This window comes from Doryrhamphus excisus, linkage group LG13 (assembly GCF_037039965.1).
Source record: "Doryrhamphus excisus strain RoL-2023G ecotype Guam linkage group LG13, RoL_Dexc_Guam_v1.1, whole genome shotgun sequence".
In the NCBI taxonomy this organism is placed as follows: Eukaryota; Metazoa; Chordata; class Actinopteri; order Syngnathiformes; family Syngnathidae; genus Doryrhamphus; species Doryrhamphus excisus.
Window position 1 is genome coordinate 20,551,690 of NC_136369.1, and position 17,977 is coordinate 20,569,666.

Here is a 17,977-nt window from a genome sequence, read left to right on the forward strand (position 1 = left end):
CACTTCCCCTTCTTTTTGCCATACATGCGCTCCCTTTTCTTTCACTTCCTGTGCCACTATAGGTCACATTTACGTCCTCGTGTAAGCAGCAGTTAGCTTCTTTTTAACGCTGCTATCAGCGTTGGCTCATTAGCCACGTTTACATGAGGACTTTTTCCTCTTTCCGAATGGAATCTTTCCGAATGACTTTTCCAAAAACAATAGTATCCATGTCTAAGAGCCAAATATGTGAATGTATGCTCCGTGGGTGTGGCTGGATAATTCCCATAAAGCACCGGTGGTGGTCATGTGCTGACCACCACCCGGAAGTTTGGACCGCTGTACGCGGAATGATGTGGGGAATTTCTGTGGTGCCAATGGAAAAGTTTGTGCTGTCAATGGACTGAATGCACGCTTCAGGGTGAAGATCAATAAAAATCAATCAAAACAGGTGATCTTGCATCAACGACCGGCTTTGGGCTGATTACTGCATGTAAAGCATCGGGTACCACGTTAGCTTAACAGCGTCGGAAACAAGCAGCTACAGCAGCACAAGCTATATTTACATGGGCTGCTATACCATGGAAAGGAATATTCCAATCTATAATCCAACAGAATAGTCAATAGGGCATGCCCAGAAAAACGTAAACATCAACATCACGTGATACCGACTTCCCAGAGTTTTTCTTTCACTTGTTGGAATAACTCCGTATTGCGAGTTGTTCGTTCGCTCATTCTTGAAATTGAGTTTGGATCAAAAACAAACTTTGGTTTTCAGTCCAGTGCCGATTGCTGGCCTCCATTTTTAAAACTGAAGAACATCTCGATCTGCGTGTTACGTCATATCTCATAACACACCCGGGATTAATTTAAACAGGAAAAGATACAAATCAATCTTGCTAATATTTTATCATTAAACTCGGGACCTGTTTTATAGAAATACTATATTTTCTGGACTATAAGTCACACAAGGCCAAAAATGCCTAATTAGGTAGAAAAAAACATACATAAGTCGCACTGGAGTATAAGTGTCATTTTTTGCAGGTAATTTATTGACCAAAACAGACATTAGGTCCTCTTGGAAGGCAAGTTCTAACATGAATAAAAGAATAGAGAACAGGCTGAATAGGTGGAAGATATGCTAACACAATGCTTATTCAGCTACACAAAAAATAAACATGAACACAAAAGGTGTCCAGGGTTTATGGAACATAAACACTTTTTTCATTTATAAGTCGCTCTGGAGTATAAGTGGCAGGAACAGCCAACCTATAAAAAAAAAGTGTGACTTACAGTCTGGAAAATACGGTATTCATTGGGATTGGCACTTTTCTTTGGGAATGAGATGTATCCAAAGGTTCAGTTCTTTCCGTTTAAGCAAATAAAGCGAATGCAATTGGAATATTTGGGTCCATGTATACGTGGCTATTCGGAGCTATTTTAAGCCATACTAGTACCATCTTGGTATTAGTATGAATGAAATGAAATTAGTATGAATGAAAGCTATGCTTGAAATATTAGTTCCCTTATTAGTCGGGAACTGATATTTTCCTGAAACTTCCCTATGTTGGACTGCTGATTACTAAAGAACGGAAAAAGGTAGAAAGAAGATTTTTTTTCCTGATGAAAGACGGGAGTCGAATGTTTCCTTTGGTCGGTTCCAATATTCTGTGTTAGAAGCAAGTTGAAAACAACAAAAAAAATGACATACGATTACGATTACCAGAAAGATCAGCCCAAATCATCTAATGGGTGGGATTAAATGAGTTAATATGAGCAGAGATTGGCTTCTTTTTACACTTGCATGACGCTTAAACATGCCAAAATGCTGCCTGTATGTTTCATCGACATTTTACAACAGCAAAATCTGAAAAAATCCAACCCTTATATGAAACGTGCACACATTTCTTCCCCTTTGCTGTGCAGTAAACACGAGGAAATGAGTTAATATGAGCTAGCTAATATAAGCTAGCTTGCAATGCCGTAAACAATGTGGTCACACACACGATGTGAATCATTACATAAGCACGTTATCCTTTTGTTTTTTACGTGTTATATAACAGCAACATCAGACCAAGCAGCCCCGGAAGGTGTGACGGGTGGCTAACTTCTTTTTACACTTGCCTGTCAATCGTGAGTGACGAGAAAGGCGCTCCACGCCGCGGTTATGCGTCATTAAAAGCAAAGGCCGAGTGTTTACTTGTTGTTTTATGGTGGCTAAGACCGCTTTTTACACTTGTGTGACAGCTTAATGGTGTCGGTTAAAACGCTACGCCGCAAAAACGCTCTGCGGTCGGGTTAGACACTCGCTGCTTTGTGGTCGTTTGTGGTTCTTACTGGGATAGCAATTTAATACACACGTGCTGATCTACTTAAGGGGACGGCCTGAGCTCTTTGTCCTTGCTGACATTAGAAAACAAGTGTTAGAAGAAACACCAACAATACAGCAAATGTCCTTGAAATGATACATTATGTTTATCGAAACAGCAACGGCGCCTTAACAAAGACAATAGTGCTGCGTTTCGACAAATTACTGAACAATATGTGTGTTATTTACAATAGTGTATGGTGCAGAGAGCTGCTAATAATATTTTGGTGAAGGTGACGCACACTGCCTAACTTTATTTGACTAAAAAAGAGAAACAAAGATGAGAAACAAAGATGTTCAAAGAGGTTTCAGCACCAGCACTGGAGCTGTCCTCGGTGCTGAAAGTCTCACTGAGCCCCCTGTAGCCATGCCTGTTACTCACTGCTGCTATTATTTTATATTATAGTATATTAATATACTAGCACTTGTAGTAATAGTAATGGTAATATTGTAATGGTAATATAAGAGGTGCCGTTCACCACTTTGCTTTCAGGGTTTTGCACAAAACTGAGGTCCGGGTCAAAGGTCAAGGGAACAACATGGCAAACACACAAAAAAATGTAATTTTCTTTTTGTTTTTGTTTCCTAACTGTGACGTGTCCATTGAGCTTGAGCCCTTTAAAGGTCAAAATTCACTCGTAACACGGAGGATAAATCTAATTTACGAATACTGGGTCACATATCAAATGACCCCCCCCCCCAATGACGGGTTATTTCGTCAATACCGTGAAAGTGAACCATCCGATATAAATCAATACTCTTGTGTACTTGTTTAGTCGCTGGGCGAGGTTGGGATTTGTGTTGTTGCCTCGTGCAACAAACAAACAAGCAGGAAGTGAAAGAAAGTTGATTTAAAAAAATAAAAGATGAGCCGACCAACCTGGTAAAGCTCGACTTGCTTCTTCTCTTGCTTTCAACCTGCCGTGATTCCGGTTCGAGATGTCCGCACGCCGCACGCTCCGTCGCTCGCTGGCTTCCACCCGAATGACGGCGATAAGGAGGTGGAGCCCTCCCTCGGCTCGCGGAAGAGAGCGGATGTACTGGCGCCACGCTTCCGGTTAAGGTTCTACAAAACAAAAGCGACCGTGAGTTGTGTTTGTATGTCACTCACGTACTGTATGTTTTCTTGCACAATAAAAACTTTATTTCATAAAGGTGTTGCTTTCCCTTGTTATATGACACTTATGTGACTTTTCAACAGTATACTACTGAAACCGACAAATAACACCAATCGTATGGAAAACCGTAGATGATACTTCAAGTATTTATTCTGAGATTTTGATATCAAATATCTACTCAAGTAAAAGCAAGAAAGTAATTCGAATCGAAATGTACAGTTTAAGTTGATATCAGTAGTATGGGACAGTGTTGAAAACTGACACGTAATGTCATGTATCATCTCCAAATAAATTATTTTGACAAATCAAGTCGCTCTGTTAAAGGCGATTGTATAAAGATGAGTTTCAACAAAATGATACGTCATATGGGTCGGAAGTTATGTAACGTAAGTGATTTATTGTAAAAAAAAAATACGGAGCAATTCGTATCTACTCTTAATCCTAAGAGACAACAAACGGCCATTTGGTTGTGGTACCGTCTTTTATTTTGATGGTCCAGTAGCACAGTTTCCGCCCGGCATTGTTTTGTGCTTGATGTTAATGACAAAATGGCCGCGCCCTCTGACGTAGCGTAGTGGTTTACATAAACACACAACACGCAGTAAAAACCTGGGCAGCTCAGGAATGGACTTGGTGGGTGGATATTTAAGGATATTTAACATTTTTACACTTTTATGTAACCGTGATGTGCTGGCAGTCTTCATACATAACACAAATTAAAGATTAGGAATGTTATGGCAAAAAAAGTCAAGCTAGCGACCTTAAGGTTAGTTAAAACCTTAAAACCACGAAATCCATCTTCTTTCATTGAAACTTGTTAAAACTTACTTTTTTCCAAACCAGCAGTTTGTGGGAGGGGGGTAAATGTCGACTGTGACGATGTCACGTGGTTCGTGTGAAGGATGAGATGCAGAGACCTGTCAATCATCCTCTTCCTACTGCTGTCGCCTGTGCCGCTTTCTCACATCACTTGTCACTTCACACGTTCGGACTGCTCATCTTCTCCTTCCTCTTCATCACCGCCTCCTTTCAAATTAAATTACAAAACAAAACAAAAAACCGAGACAAGACAACACGTTTGGCAAGGAAATCGGGCCAAAGTTCAAAGGTGAATGTGCTACTATAAATAAGAAAAGACAAGCAGGTTAAATGTTGATTATGTGATGTGAAGACTTGACATTTCACAGCTTGCAGCCCCCCCCCCCCAACTACCAAGCCAGGGCCCCGCCTGCTTGCTTACTACCCACAGGCAGGAAATTACTCAGCTGTTGCATGATGTATTAACACACACACACACACACACACACACACACCAAAGGGCAAACGTGTAATCTGCACTCAACAAGAGAAACCCAAAAATGGGCCACGATTACATCAGACTCGTGTATTTAAAAAACGGAAATATTGGGGAATTATCTCAATATCTTCATCTTCCATGACTACATTTAGCTCAAAAACATAACAGGAATAAGAAAACGGCCATATGATGCTAATGTGCTAACATACTCTCAGTCTAACTAGCATCATCATGCTGGGCGATCCAAGACCCTGGATGGTTTGGTTGGGGGGGGGGGGGAACACTTCCCACTAAAGACTTGTGACCGGGCGAGTACAAAGTCATGAGTAATGCGTTGCTGATGTGAGGTTTCCATGGAAACAGAAACAAGTGGCAAATCCAAAGAACCGAACGGCACCGGGGCGGGGGTGAAAGGTCAGCGCGTGTTTACCAAGTGTATGTGGCTTTGGGTGTAATTCAAAGAAAAGCTTGTGTTTAAAAAGGGACAAAGCATTTGTTTATGGTTGCGGCTTTGTTACGTTGACTGGCATTCATCTCCTTGTGTGTTCAATTGAACGTCCTTGAGTGCTGGATTGGACACAAAATAAAACTAATTCAACATTTAGTGTGTGTATATGTCAACTACATTCTTTCAACATCAAGTCCTGGCTGGAATAACAAACATGTTAAAGTGCTCTCAGGTGAGTCGGGGGCGGGGGCCGGGGGGGCCGGGTAGGTTACTTCACGTCTACTTCTACGAGAGCTGCAACGCAGACAGTTCATCGTTTCAACCAGCACAGCCAAGTGCAAAGTTCACTTCGGGAGTTCATACGCACGCAGGGACACCGTCACGGTCCGCTGTCGTCGAGGCTGTCGCCGCCCCGTGCTCGTCGGCGGGGGCTCCGGAGTGGGAGGAGCCAAACCGAAGCAGTGATGTCATCCTTGCAGGTTAAACGTCCGAAGGCAGCGATTGGAGCAGCAGTAGGCTACAAAACTGACGGTGGCCCTAGACACACACACACACACACACACACACACACAGCAACACATTTGGAAAAAAGACGATAAATGACAAGAAAAAAAAGCACAGGGAGAGAGCTGACGTGTGAAATGAAGTGTCAGTGGCTGCCAAAGGACTGATCTGAATACTATATACATATATATACGTATATACATATATATATATATATATATATATATATATATATGATGTTGGAATACAAAGAAAGTGTATCAAACCTGCGGTGCACGCCTGCCAGGGCGGTGTGCCGCAGCGGGAAGAGTTTGGGGTAAATGATGGTGAACATGGCTTGGCTGCAGCGGTGACAGTGACCCAGAGGAAACTGCAGCAGGTCCAGAAGACTCTTTGGGAGAGCGATGGGAGGCAGAAGGTTGACATCTTGGGGGAGGCAGGTGGGGGGGGATAAGTCATCTTTACGTTTTTCGACCATGTGGTGCAGACGTAGACAGGACGTCACCTGTGTGATGTCGGTGGTGGTGATGCTGCTGCTGATGATGATGATGGTGGTGGTAGAGGCGGTGTAGCGTTCTCATGGCGAGCTCCTCCAGAGGAACTACGCTGTCCGTCTCCGAGGCGACCACCTTGACTTCAGCAGGCAGCCCGACCAGAGCCTGGCTCAGAGCCTCACCCAGAAAGTTGCCCGGTTCGCCGGCTTGGACCTGCGGCAACACGCCGCACCTGTGACCATGCCACACACATTTAAAATGACCAATTTAGATCACGTAAGGCCGCGTGGACGCTAAAGGGCGCCAAAGGACTGGTGTACAGATGGATTATGTTTAAAAATCAACTGTTATTGATATTCTATTTCATAGTTATTATCATTACTAAGCATCTTATTCATATGCTGCCGTTATCCCATACTTAAAAGCATATTTACTAAGTGAAAAGACAGAATGCCTTCAAGTAGCTTTTGCATAGCAGGGTCGCATGATATCAACATATAACCCCGCAGAGGAGTTTTTGCTTTTTCTTTGGCACTTTGCACTTTGCTTATTCAACAGAAGGAGCAGCGAGGAAGTGGCGTTACCCGCTGCAGCCGATGACCTTGTTGTACAAGTAGGACGGGAGGCCTTTCAGGTCCAAATTGTTGTCCACAAATACAAACTGCAGTTCCCGTGATCGGCCCAGATCTACAAACACAACAAGAGTGACTCACTTTGGATGTTTAATAATAATAATAATAATAATAATTCCATGCAAGCAAAGACGTGACAGGCTTGAGGGGAACCGACACCGACCGAGCGGCAGGAAGGTGAGGCGGTTGGCCGCCATGGAGAGCTGGTTGAGGCGGTGCAGCCAGCAGAGGTGGCGGGGGACGTGGCTCAGCAGGTTGTGGTCGGCGCTCAGGTTCTGCAGAGAGAGGCAGCGGTGTAGCCGGTCGGGGAGGGACATGAGCTGGTTCATGGACACGTCCAAAGTCTCCAGTTCATGCAGGTCTCCGATCTCTGCGGGGGTGGAAGGCAGGACTTAAAAGCGGCAGTTGTCTGAAGCGGTCATTCGGGATTTAACCCGTCGTCCATTTGACACAAAGCTGCAAATATCTGCCGGAGAACGGCAAGCCGCCAAGAGAAGACAGCGTTCCGTCGCCGCTGCGCTTCACACGTAGCAAACAATCCATTTAAGTGTAAGATATTTCAGTTGAAAACAATTCCACAATTTGGGTCCCCCAACCAAACCAGTTGGGACTCCCAGACTGGTAGCATAGCATGAACCAATATTCTGGCCTCTTTATGAGGTACCTACAGGATCCAATTAAATCTGATAAAAGGCTTCATTTGAATAAAAAAACAGCCTTTTCATTTACTATTGTGGTTGTAGTTTGCATAATATTAAGACCTTTCTTATTCCGACTCTCTAATACATGTTAATGTTGAGTTAAATGAATGAACACCTCTGTGGATCAATCAAAATTGTACCTAATAAAGTGCCTGGTGAATAAAATAACAATAAAATACACTGGAATTAGATTAGATCTTGGAATTAGATTAGATTAAACTTTCCTGTTATTGCTCATGTCACTGGTGCAGGGCAACAGTTAGACAAAATGCAGTTAGCATCCAACCAGAAGTGCAGATTTATAAATACCTTATTAGCAAATAAATGAAGAAATATAATATATTATATATGTTAATATATACAATTATATATATATATATATATATATATATATATACATGACTATAGTATAAATGACTATAGTATGGCTTTTGTACAGTTTATTAGTTAGGTGAGGTAAAAAGAAATTGAACAATATGCATATTTTCAACATATTTCATATGTTTCTTTGCTTGTAATAGATGTGGTATTGTTAGCGTGGTTGACTGTAAAAGTGGCCCACGTGTAAGGAAACAATGCTGCCCTCTTCTGGGCCGAGATATTATTGCACTTGCAAATAACCCCCATATTCATTTAGAATGGTGTAATGTTGCAGTCGTTTTAGGAAGGGAGTCAAATTGTGGAGCAGACATGAAAACAACAAAAAACGGCGTCATAATTAAAGCTCAATAATGGCCGTGGCTACGCCTTAGCTTGTATGCAATGGCAACAAGGAGCGTTTTACCTGGTGGGAGACACTTGAGCTGGTTGTTGGACAGCCTCAGGTGGCGTAGCGACCTCAGCCGGCCCACCTCTGGGCACAGCACCTGGAGGGCATTGTTGCTCAGGTCCAGTGACTGCAGCCGAGCTAGGTTACCAATGGCTGAGGGACAGACCGAAAACACACACACACACTTCACCATGCAATTCATTGAGAAAGTGGCAAAATCCAAAGGTTTGGAGACACACTATAATGCAACTGAATGAAAAAGTGTCTCCAAACTTTTGACTGGTAGCGTATGTAAGCTGCACATGGATGATTTTCAAATTCTATTGACCATGCAATGACCATAATAGGAACATTGAGGGGGGCTCACCTTCCGGAATAATCACTATGTTGTTGGAGTGCAAATACCTTAAAAAAATAAATAAAGGTTAAACCCTAAAAACTAATGCTAACTAAACGAATTTTGTAATACTACAGTCACTACGGAATCCCATTCCTGAATACTCACAGTTCGATTAGATTCGGTAACTTCTGTGCAAGGTTGTCAGGCTGGACACACAAACACAAAAACATGGTGCAAACCTCACAAGAATTGAAGTGCATCTTCAATGACTTCCTATTGATTAGTGGTGTGTTTAATGCTTACCAAGGTAGTGAGCAAGTTCCTTTTCATGTACAGCCTCTCCAGAAACTGCAGGCCTTCATCTTTGAGCAGCTCGACAGGGAAATTGTTCAGATTCCTGTAGTTGAGAAAGAGATTTTTGTGGCGCTCCTGCTTGGCCATGACTATGGTCTCATGGAGTTCTGTGGCCATCTTAAAGGACACCTTTTCCTCTCCTTCACTGTGGAGACTTGACGGGTCCTCTCCTTCCTTCCTTCCTTCCCTGCCTCTACGCCATCATTGTCTCTCTGAAGAAAACAACATTGAGAGAGAATGCGACTCCAGATGCCATATCCTCATTTTCACTTTAATAAACATTGCATGGGCTATACGTGACTACAAATTACAGCAATGATAAATTTGACCACAAACAGCACACTTCGGGGCTACTGTGATACAAACATACGATAAAGAAAGTTACAGACTGAAGACAGAATCTGTCAACAGGCTTGTAGCGTTAGCATAGGCTGACTAGCATTAGCTTCCCAGCGGAGTTAGCTAGCTAGGTAGCTAAGCGCCGGCAGCCATGCCAAAATAACAAAACTAAGCAAGAATAGCAGATTTTTTTTTTAAAAAAAAGGACCTTACCTTAAAGTTTAACAGTGAAGGACCGGTACACTTTAATTACATACACCAACATGACGAGGATGAAATATTCTGAACATCAAGCTAAGCGAAAGAGCTAACGCCACAGCTCGGTCAAAAGCAACTGTCGTACACACATCGCGTGACGTCACTTCCGCTCAAAACGTGATCTGGGCGGAAGCTAGACTCTAAAGGTATTCTGGAGGATTTTGTTGGCTCAAACCTGAGTCGATAAAATCTGGCGCCACACAAAATGTGCTAATTTTATAAATTTGTAATTAAATTACACTTTTTTTTAACAGTAGTGCGTATGTCGGCTACGCATGCGCAAGAAACACTAACAAACACTTGACTGCTACCAAATATTGCCATTTGCACTACTGTAGATTAGTTACCACTTACATTCATAGTACTGTCAATTATGTATAATGTATTTTTGTATATAGTGTATAAGATTTAATGTATAACTATTAAATCTGCAGCAGAATAACACCAGTAAGCAAGCAGTGATTTGCATACATTTTTATTTATCTTAAATCTCACGTAGAAAAAAAAGAATCAGAGAAACAAACATTCTCCTTTTCCTTCAGCTAAACATTTTCCCTCCAGTATTCAGAATATATTGAAAAAATACCCAGCATGTACAAAAAGGAAACCAAAATGAAACCTCATTCTAAACTCGTCATTTCAAAGAAACACTCAAAAGAAAAAAAATGGAAGGTTATGAAAAAATGTACAGACGTGAAAAATTTGCTGATAAATTGGCCATTGAAGCAACAAAATGATTTTTTTTAAAAATAATTTTGTTTCATTTTGTCCACGCTTCCAGTGGGGGGCGGGGGTGGGGTGGGGTGGTTAAATCAGATCACAAACACTCAAAACAAAGCCATCCTGATCCCTTATCTCTATTCTACAGGGAAGAGGAACCAAAGAACAATCTGGACCTCTTTGCTCCTAAACCAGGAGGAAGATGGATGGGGTGGGGGTGGGGGTCACCTGGTTATCACCATGGCAACAAGTCCAATAATGGCAGAAAAGGAGTATTCGCTTTCCAAACCTGTGAGTAGGAAGGAAGTGGAAAAAGAAAAAAAAACAAAACATGCCTATTCCCTCAGCTCCCGGAGGTGTTACCATGGCAACCAGAGCACATCATTAGCCAGCTTTGCCTTCAAGTGAAAGCAGATGTCGTCCGATGGTGCACAAACCTCCTTCTACCTGGCAGAACATGAACGTAACACCTCAGACACGACCAACAGATACGGTGACCAAAATACACACAAGTATGGAAAAGAGTTGGGGGGGGGGGGGGGGGGGGGGTTTACAGCCAAGTATGAATGTGCCTCCAGATGCTCACCGCAATGTACCAAGATGTTTTCCTTTGGGACAAGCAACAGAAACATGGGCAGCAAAAAAGCTTTTTTCTCCCCTTATGTTGATATGTCATTATGTGCAAAATTGTATTAGGACTGCACTGAAAATTATTAAGTATTATACGAAAAACATGGTAATCAATCAGGAATACAGTTGTAATATTGCAAAAAAATGTCAAGATGTTACAGGAATAATGTTGCATTTTTACAAAAATAATGTCAAAATATTGAGTAGAAAAAAGCTGATTTTTTTTGGTGAATATAGTCATATTTTTATGGGAATTAAGTAGAAATGTTATGAAAAAATGTGTTTAAAAAGCGGAAATATGGGAAATAAATTGCAATATTATGAGTAGAAAAGGCCTAATGCCACAACAATAGCCAAAATATGATAGGAAAGTCATAACGGCAAGTTGATATGAAAGAAAAAGTCTTACTGATACAACAAAAAAAAAATCACAAAGTTACGAGAAACAGTTGAACTATCAAGAAAAGGAAGTTGTAATGTTCCCGGAAAAGTCTTGTTCTTCTGAAAATAATGTCTTCAATTTGCAAGAAAGTCTGAAAGCTACTTTTTCGAGAAGGAAGGAAACAGTCGTGTTATTATGAAAATAATGTAAATAAGAAAAACCTGAACCGAAGAAACATAATAACCATACAAGAATAAAAGTGTCACAAAACAGTCGTAATTTGTCTAATTTTTCTTTGTAGTAATTCAAAATTTGGCAACTTTCACAGAGCAGGTGAAGGCGAGAAATTGTGCGAAATTGGCGATGTTGTCAAGCGTGATCTTCCCTCATTTCCAACAGCAGCGTCCCCGAGAGTAAAGAATCAGAAAAACAATCCCAACATTGTCAACATTTTGACAAAAAAAGGGTTGATAACCATGAATAAAAAACTAGCCCCATGTTTCTGTGCTCAAGAGCAGGATGGTTTTGGTTTGATGTTGGCCCTCTACAGCTCCACATTCAACCATGATGCTTGTTTTTCAAATCCAGTACGCATCATTACAGAAATAAATAAAAGAAAACAAACGGTGAGGTAGATGGATGGTCAAACGAAAAACAAACCGACAACTGAAACCTTCCCTTTTGCCAAAGTAGCAAAAAAAAAACCATTAGAAATGCACCAAAAAAAATATAACCAAAAAAAAAAAAAAAGACTCATCAGGGTATATTTTGTACAGTGATTTACACTTCACACAAAAAAATACTGAACATAAATAACCAAATAACAACTGGGCTGCTGAGTCCAAATGTGGCGTTTTTTCCAGGCAAAATATGAAAGCATTTCTTCAGTAAACGTCTTACATCTCCGGGTGACGGGGTAGAAATTTTAATAAATTAATTAGTAAATTCTTAACTCAGCTTTAGAGCTGCGGCTCGCATTTGTGGCAAAATACCACCAAGTCAGTTAGCGGGCATGATTAGCATACATTTACCGTACTCTATACAAAAAAAAATAGTGTTTTTCGCTGCGCTGTTATTCCCGACTTAACCACTTTTATAGCTTTAGCCAACCGGCTAATTTAGTGATGATAGCTGAAAAATGTAGTGTGTTTTTAGCGCTACAAAAAGTAGCATTAAAGTCACTGGTAAGAAATGATCACGGAATTTGAACAGAATGGAAAAGCGAGGCAAGCGGCTAGCGCAGTGATCCGTTTTTGGCGTATATTGGCAAATAAACGGCGCAGTTTTTGAGCGATTGAAGAACTCGAGGGATTAAAGCTGAGCGTTATCATCATCATCATCATCATCATCGACAAATCTTGTCAAATTGAGCAAAGATATATTTAACAGGAATAATTTAGACGGCAATTAACAATCCGACGGTTGCGCAAAGCAAAATAAAGGTAATAAATAAACGCGACTTTTCGCTTTTGACCTGAGACTTAATTGGGGGAGGGGGGGAGGGGGGGCGTCTGGCTTTTGACCTCTAGATGGTGACGTTGGGGGTTTCCAAACAACAAAAACAGGCAAGTCGTACCTCTTTGAATCCAGCTCAGGCAACAATAATCAGCATGAAATAACAATTAAAAAAAACAGACTGCAGTGAAAACGCTTGTGGATTCAACCTGAAGGTCTCTTCTTTTCTATATATATATATACACATATATATGTATATATACTGTATATACACATATATATTCATTTATATATATTTGTATAGATAGATAATCTATATTACAACCACAAGAGAAATAATAATAATAAGGAATAGCAGCTTTTTTCTTCTTCTGTACAAGATCTCCAACCGTATAAAAAAGTAGAAAAAGTGACAAACTTAGCGTAAATGCTCTTGCTCGTGCGGAGATGTTGTAAATGTCTAATGACTGATCTAAAAAAAAAAAAAGAACCCCAAAACAAAACAATAATAATATTCCAACAATGACACTCGGCTGCTCGGCCCTCTTCAGTCCTTTTTTTCCTGCTCCATTTGGCGACTCAACCACTAAAAAATAAAACAGCACTTTGTGATGAATTGTGGCTCAGATAAAGTTCTTTTTTCAATGTTTTTTTGTTTAAATGTAGAAAGTAGCAGTGAATAAAAATGGAGAGCGCAGCCAAGAATATTCCAAAGTGCCGTTTTGGGTGTAGAAAAATGAAAGATTTCCCTCCCTCTGCTTTGCTTCAAGTGCTTGTTTTCCGTAGATATGCATCCGTTTGCGCCGTAATGCCCGCCCACAATGGTCTCGGATGAAGGCCTCGTCTCCTGTTTCGTTGTTTGTTTTTGAACACGTAAAAAAAAAAAAAAAAAAAAAAGAGTACCAAAGCGTTTATTGTCAAATAAGTTGAGAGGCGACGTCCCTCCTTTCCGACCGGGCAGCAGGGGGCAGTGTCGCGTCTCGACAGCCGGCTGGTAGAAATGAAAAGTTGTGGAGGTTACAGCAGAAAGAAGACGGACCACTTGACTGGTTTTTCCTTCCCATGAGTCTTTGCTCCTCGCCGGGAAGCCACACCCGGCTTAAAAACAGGAAAAACACTCCGGCGGAGGTTCGGCAGTCTGGTGAAGTCCAATCAGCAGGCAGATGACTGAGGGAGGGGCATGGCGCGCTCGTTTTTACGCCCCCCGTTCATGTGCGCGTATGGCGGCAGTTCGTCCAGAGTTTGTTGCATTGTGACGACGGAGCCCGTCCCATTGGGTGGCCCCGTCGAGGCTAGGACCGCCCCCGTGAGGCCATTGGCCGCCTGATGTCCGGCGGGCTCCTTGTCCACGACGGCCGTTGATGTGCAGGGCGCGGAGGAGGGCGAGCCGGGGGCTAGTGAGGGCCCCGGTGGCGCCTGTGAGCTCGGGGAGGGGGGCGTCGGCAGGGTGCCGGGCGCCTGCTGTGGCTGCGCGGAGGAGGGTGTGTGCAAGGGTACGTCGTCCATGTTGTCCGTGTGAGGCGGCGGGGCGTCGGCCGGCTTGTTGTCGGCGCTGTAGAAGAAACTGACCTCGGAGAAGCTCGGCTCCAGCTCGTCCTTGATGCTGCTGATGATCTCCACGAAGGACGGACGCATCTTGGGGTTGTATTGCCAGCACATCCGCATCAGCTCGAACCTGCGGCGCACACAAGTCGTAAGCGCCGTTTACTGCCCTGTGCCTTTTACACAGAACCCGGAAAAGCGCTATACATGCAGCAACATGGCATCCTCCAATCACATAATGGGAATGGGAATGGTTTCATTTCATTTCAACATGCATCAGATTCCAATTGAGTGCATCCCATAATCAGTTCCCAGTTCCACATGTCCAAAAGGAGTAGGAAGAAGCAAAGCTTATTAAATCCTACCCCTCCATCTGGTACTTTTACAATCAGTAACTGTTACATTTGTTCACTTCCTGCCTTCTGAATATCATTTAAGTTTAAATTAAATTAAATTAAATTAAATTAAATTAAATTAAATTAAATTAAATTAAATTAAATTAAATTAAATTAAATTAAATTAAATTAAATTAAATTATACTCTAACTCAACTGCTAATAAGTTGCTTGTCGGACAAAAACTCCGGCTTTCAACACAACTTCACAACGTTGTCTGGCTTTCTGCTATTCCCTTTCACACAGGCAGCTTTCCCGTGTGCGGACACAGAATTCCTTTACGAGCCCGGTAATGAAAACCAAAAGAGGAGGCGTGACAACTTACAGCATGTCAGGACAGTTCTGCGGTTTCTCCAGCAAGCCCCCCTCCATAACAAAGCGAAGCACCTGCTCGTTGGAGAGCCCCTGGTAGGGCTGCTCGGCCAGCGTGGCGATCTCCCACAGGACCACCCCGAACGACCTGCAGACGGCGAGACGGACGCCTGGTTACACGTCAGCTCTGTCGAGAGCCGACGCAGGGTGGGGTGAAAAAGCATCTCACCAGACGTCCGAGTTGGTGGTGAACACGCCGTCCTTCAGAGACTCGGGTGACATCCATCGGACGGGAAGCAAACCCTTGCCACCTTTGCGGTAGTAGTCGGTCTCGTAGATGTCTCGGGTCATGCCGAAGTCTACGAAAAAAAACAAACAAACACACAAACGTTAACAAGCGTCAATGGCACAGATCCTGCACAAATTACGACATCGGATTATCGGAAGAGCCTTGCATTGCGCAATCAAACCTCTAGCACTGCTGTCCAATCAATAGCTTGCATCTCTGAATTTTAGGATATTTAACTCGTAATGTCAAGCGTTCATGGACGATACAGTTCCATTATTTTTAATGTATGATTTTCTGTGATAGGGCTGCACGGTGGTAGAGTGGTTAGCGTGTAGGCCACACAGCCAGGAAATCAGGAAGGCCTGCGTTGGATTATCCGGTCATCTCTGTGTGGCGTTTGCATGTTGTTCCCGGGTACTCCGGTTTCCTCCCACATTCCAAAAACATGCTAGGTTAATTAGCCACTCCAAATTGTCCATAGGTATGAATGTGAGTGTGAATGGTTGTTTGTCTATATGTGCCCTGTGATTGGCTGGCCACCAGTCCAGGGTGTACCCCGCCTCTCGCCCGAAGACAGCTGGGATAGGCTCCAGCATGCCCACGTCCCTAATGAGGATAAGCGGCATAGAAAGAGGATGGATGTGGACCTGGTTAGGCTGCATGTAAAAACAATAATAAAGTCAGTAAAAGCGTCTGAAGACAAAAACGAAAAGGTTGAAATAGCGAACTGTGAACTTGTGGCTGTGCTAATGAGCCGCGTGAGGTCACCACGACTTTGACCGCCAACTTCTTATCGCTTCAACCTTGAGCGGCGGAGGACATAATGAAATTCCTTCCAGACATTCCTGGGATATTGCCCCCGGCGAGACGAGAGGTCAGCCGTCGGCAGGCGCACATAAACATGTTGACGCAGCCACGCCTCCCGCTCGCCGGCGCGCCTCACCTCCTATCTTCACGGTGAAGTCCTCCGCCACCATGCAGTTGCGGGCTGCCAGGTCTCTGTGCACGAACTTGTTGGCGTTGAGGTACGCCATGCCGTCCGCAATCTGGCCCGCCATCTGGAGCATTTTCTTCAGGGGCGGGAGCGACAAACTGGACCACTGTTGCTGCACAAACACAACATGGGTGGGAGGCAGGAAGTTGAAGAGTCCATAAATCACGACCCCGGCACAAGCTAAGGACATGCAACTTTTATTTTGGTGTCATGACTTACCTCTTTAGGCCGCAGGGAGCGCAAGTAGCTCTTGAGGTCCCCTTGCGTCATCAGCTCCATGATGACGAGAGTGGGCTGGCCCTGGGACACCACCCCCAAAAGACGAACCTGCACAAATCACAAAAATGCAACACGAATGTTCACAATGTGGAATCCAGAACATCTTCTCAAGGGACAGTACTTTGATAGAATTCAGAGCTGCGGTTCCCAAAGTCATGTACTGTACCCTGTACCCCGTACCCCTACACACTTACACTTATGAAGCACACAATGAAACATCTTTGATATACAGTATTATTAAATATACGACGGCATTGTAGGAAAAAAACTGCACACGTGGGACACTAATGTCAAAAGGAGAGCGTTTTAGAATTTACATTTTTTTTCATTTTTGCTTTTGACAAAAATAAATAAACTTTCTCGTTGTAATTTTATGCTTTTATTAATATATATATTTATATAAATATAATATAATTTATATAATATAATAATATAAAGTAATTATAATAAATACAGTATATAAATATTTATAAATACTATAATAAATATATATAAAATATAAAAATATGATATAAATACTATAACAAATATAGTATATAGTAAATATAATAATTTAATATAATAAATTTTCCAAAAATTACTGGATTTTTTGTTTTTTTGTATTTTATTTGTTTCTCAAAATATGACAAAACGCTTTTAAACTACAACTTTTATTCAAATTAGATTGCAACCCTTTTCTCTTCATATCTTGACTTTATTCGTGTGAAATTACTGCTCCTTTTTTTTGGTGTCTTGAATACACTCCAGGCGTGTGACTGTGGTTGCACGAGTGCTTCTGGCATTGAGGGAGCTGCGGTTCACCGAGGGGAAAGATGAATTCCACTGTGCACTGTGACCTTCTAAAGCAGAGCGTGAGGCCCTCTATTGAAAAACTGGGCCACATGGTGGTTTTCGTACACAGCACCAGGATCACAAGTGCCTGGCCAAGGAAGCTAAAGTTGACACTTTCCCTGTGAGGTGTACTATTTCGATTATAAAGGCCGTACGTTGACTCACTTTAACTGGCTGGGAAATCCAAACTGCTGTACAAGCCACACACAGACTACTCTCAAGTGTATCCAAGTTTCATTCCGTTGTTTGTGTGCGTGAACATACCACATGGTGACAGTTGAACTCCTTCATGACGGAGGCCTCGTTGAGGAACTCGATGCGCTCCCTCATGCTGGCGGACTCGTTGACCGTCTTGATGGCCACGCGGGTCTCTGGTTCGTCTTTGACGACCCCCTTGGCCAGGCCCTCGTAGACCATGCCGAAGGAGCCTTGGCCGAGCTCGCGGCTCAGAGAGATCTTCTCCCTCGCCACCTCCCACTCGTCCGGCACGTACACTGCGCAGTAGGACGAGAACGATGAACCAAACGTGGCCACCATAAACTCATTTT

At 42.7% G+C, this 17,977-nt stretch overlaps 3 protein-coding genes across 5 annotated transcripts in view; all 3 read right to left on the reverse strand.

Moving 5' to 3' along the window:
• Positions 1 to 3,379, reverse strand: part of LOC131139780 (synaptosomal-associated protein 25-A-like) — a 32,762-nt gene extending 29,383 nt beyond the window's left edge. The window contains exon 1 of one of the 2 annotated variants that reach the window (XM_058089666.2): positions 3,228 to 3,379. The gene's annotated coding sequence lies outside the window, so the exon portion shown is untranslated. The remainder of the gene's footprint in view (positions 1 to 3,227) is intronic. The other variant, XM_058089665.2, reaches the window with a different exon arrangement.
• A 554-nt stretch (positions 3,380 to 3,933) lies between these two features.
• On the reverse strand, positions 3,934 to 9,687 carry lrrc28 (leucine rich repeat containing 28). Of its 2 annotated transcripts, XM_078795725.1 has the most exons (11): positions 9,557 to 9,687; positions 9,134 to 9,216; positions 8,954 to 9,047; positions 8,816 to 8,856; positions 8,678 to 8,715; positions 8,326 to 8,463; positions 7,004 to 7,210; positions 6,793 to 6,895; positions 6,220 to 6,440; positions 5,981 to 6,140; positions 3,934 to 5,747 (listed from the first exon to the last, which is right to left on the reverse strand). In XM_078795725.1, exons 3-11 carry the CDS (start codon positions 8,978 to 8,980, stop codon positions 5,678 to 5,680), a joined length of 1,005 nt encoding a protein of 334 aa, XP_078651851.1. In that variant the 5' UTR covers positions 8,981 to 9,047; positions 9,134 to 9,216; positions 9,557 to 9,687; the 3' UTR covers positions 3,934 to 5,677. The 2 variants fall into 2 exon arrangements, with proteins under 2 accessions (XP_078651851.1, XP_057945647.2); XM_058089664.2 differs by having other exon boundaries at positions 8,954 to 9,216.
• A 373-nt stretch (positions 9,688 to 10,060) lies between these two features.
• Positions 10,061 to 17,977, reverse strand: part of LOC131139161 (insulin-like growth factor 1 receptor) — a 51,308-nt gene continuing 43,391 nt past the window's right edge. Inside the window, exons 16-21 of the mRNA XM_058088476.2 lie at positions 17,694 to 17,923; positions 16,539 to 16,646; positions 16,269 to 16,431; positions 15,266 to 15,395; positions 15,050 to 15,184; positions 10,061 to 14,463 (exon numbers count right to left, since the gene is read on the reverse strand). Of these exons, the coding sequence (XP_057944459.2) occupies positions 13,941 to 14,463; positions 15,050 to 15,184; positions 15,266 to 15,395; positions 16,269 to 16,431; positions 16,539 to 16,646; positions 17,694 to 17,923 (1,289 nt within the window). The 3' untranslated portion in view covers positions 10,061 to 13,940. The remainder of the gene's footprint in view (positions 14,464 to 15,049; positions 15,185 to 15,265; positions 15,396 to 16,268; positions 16,432 to 16,538; positions 16,647 to 17,693; positions 17,924 to 17,977) is intronic.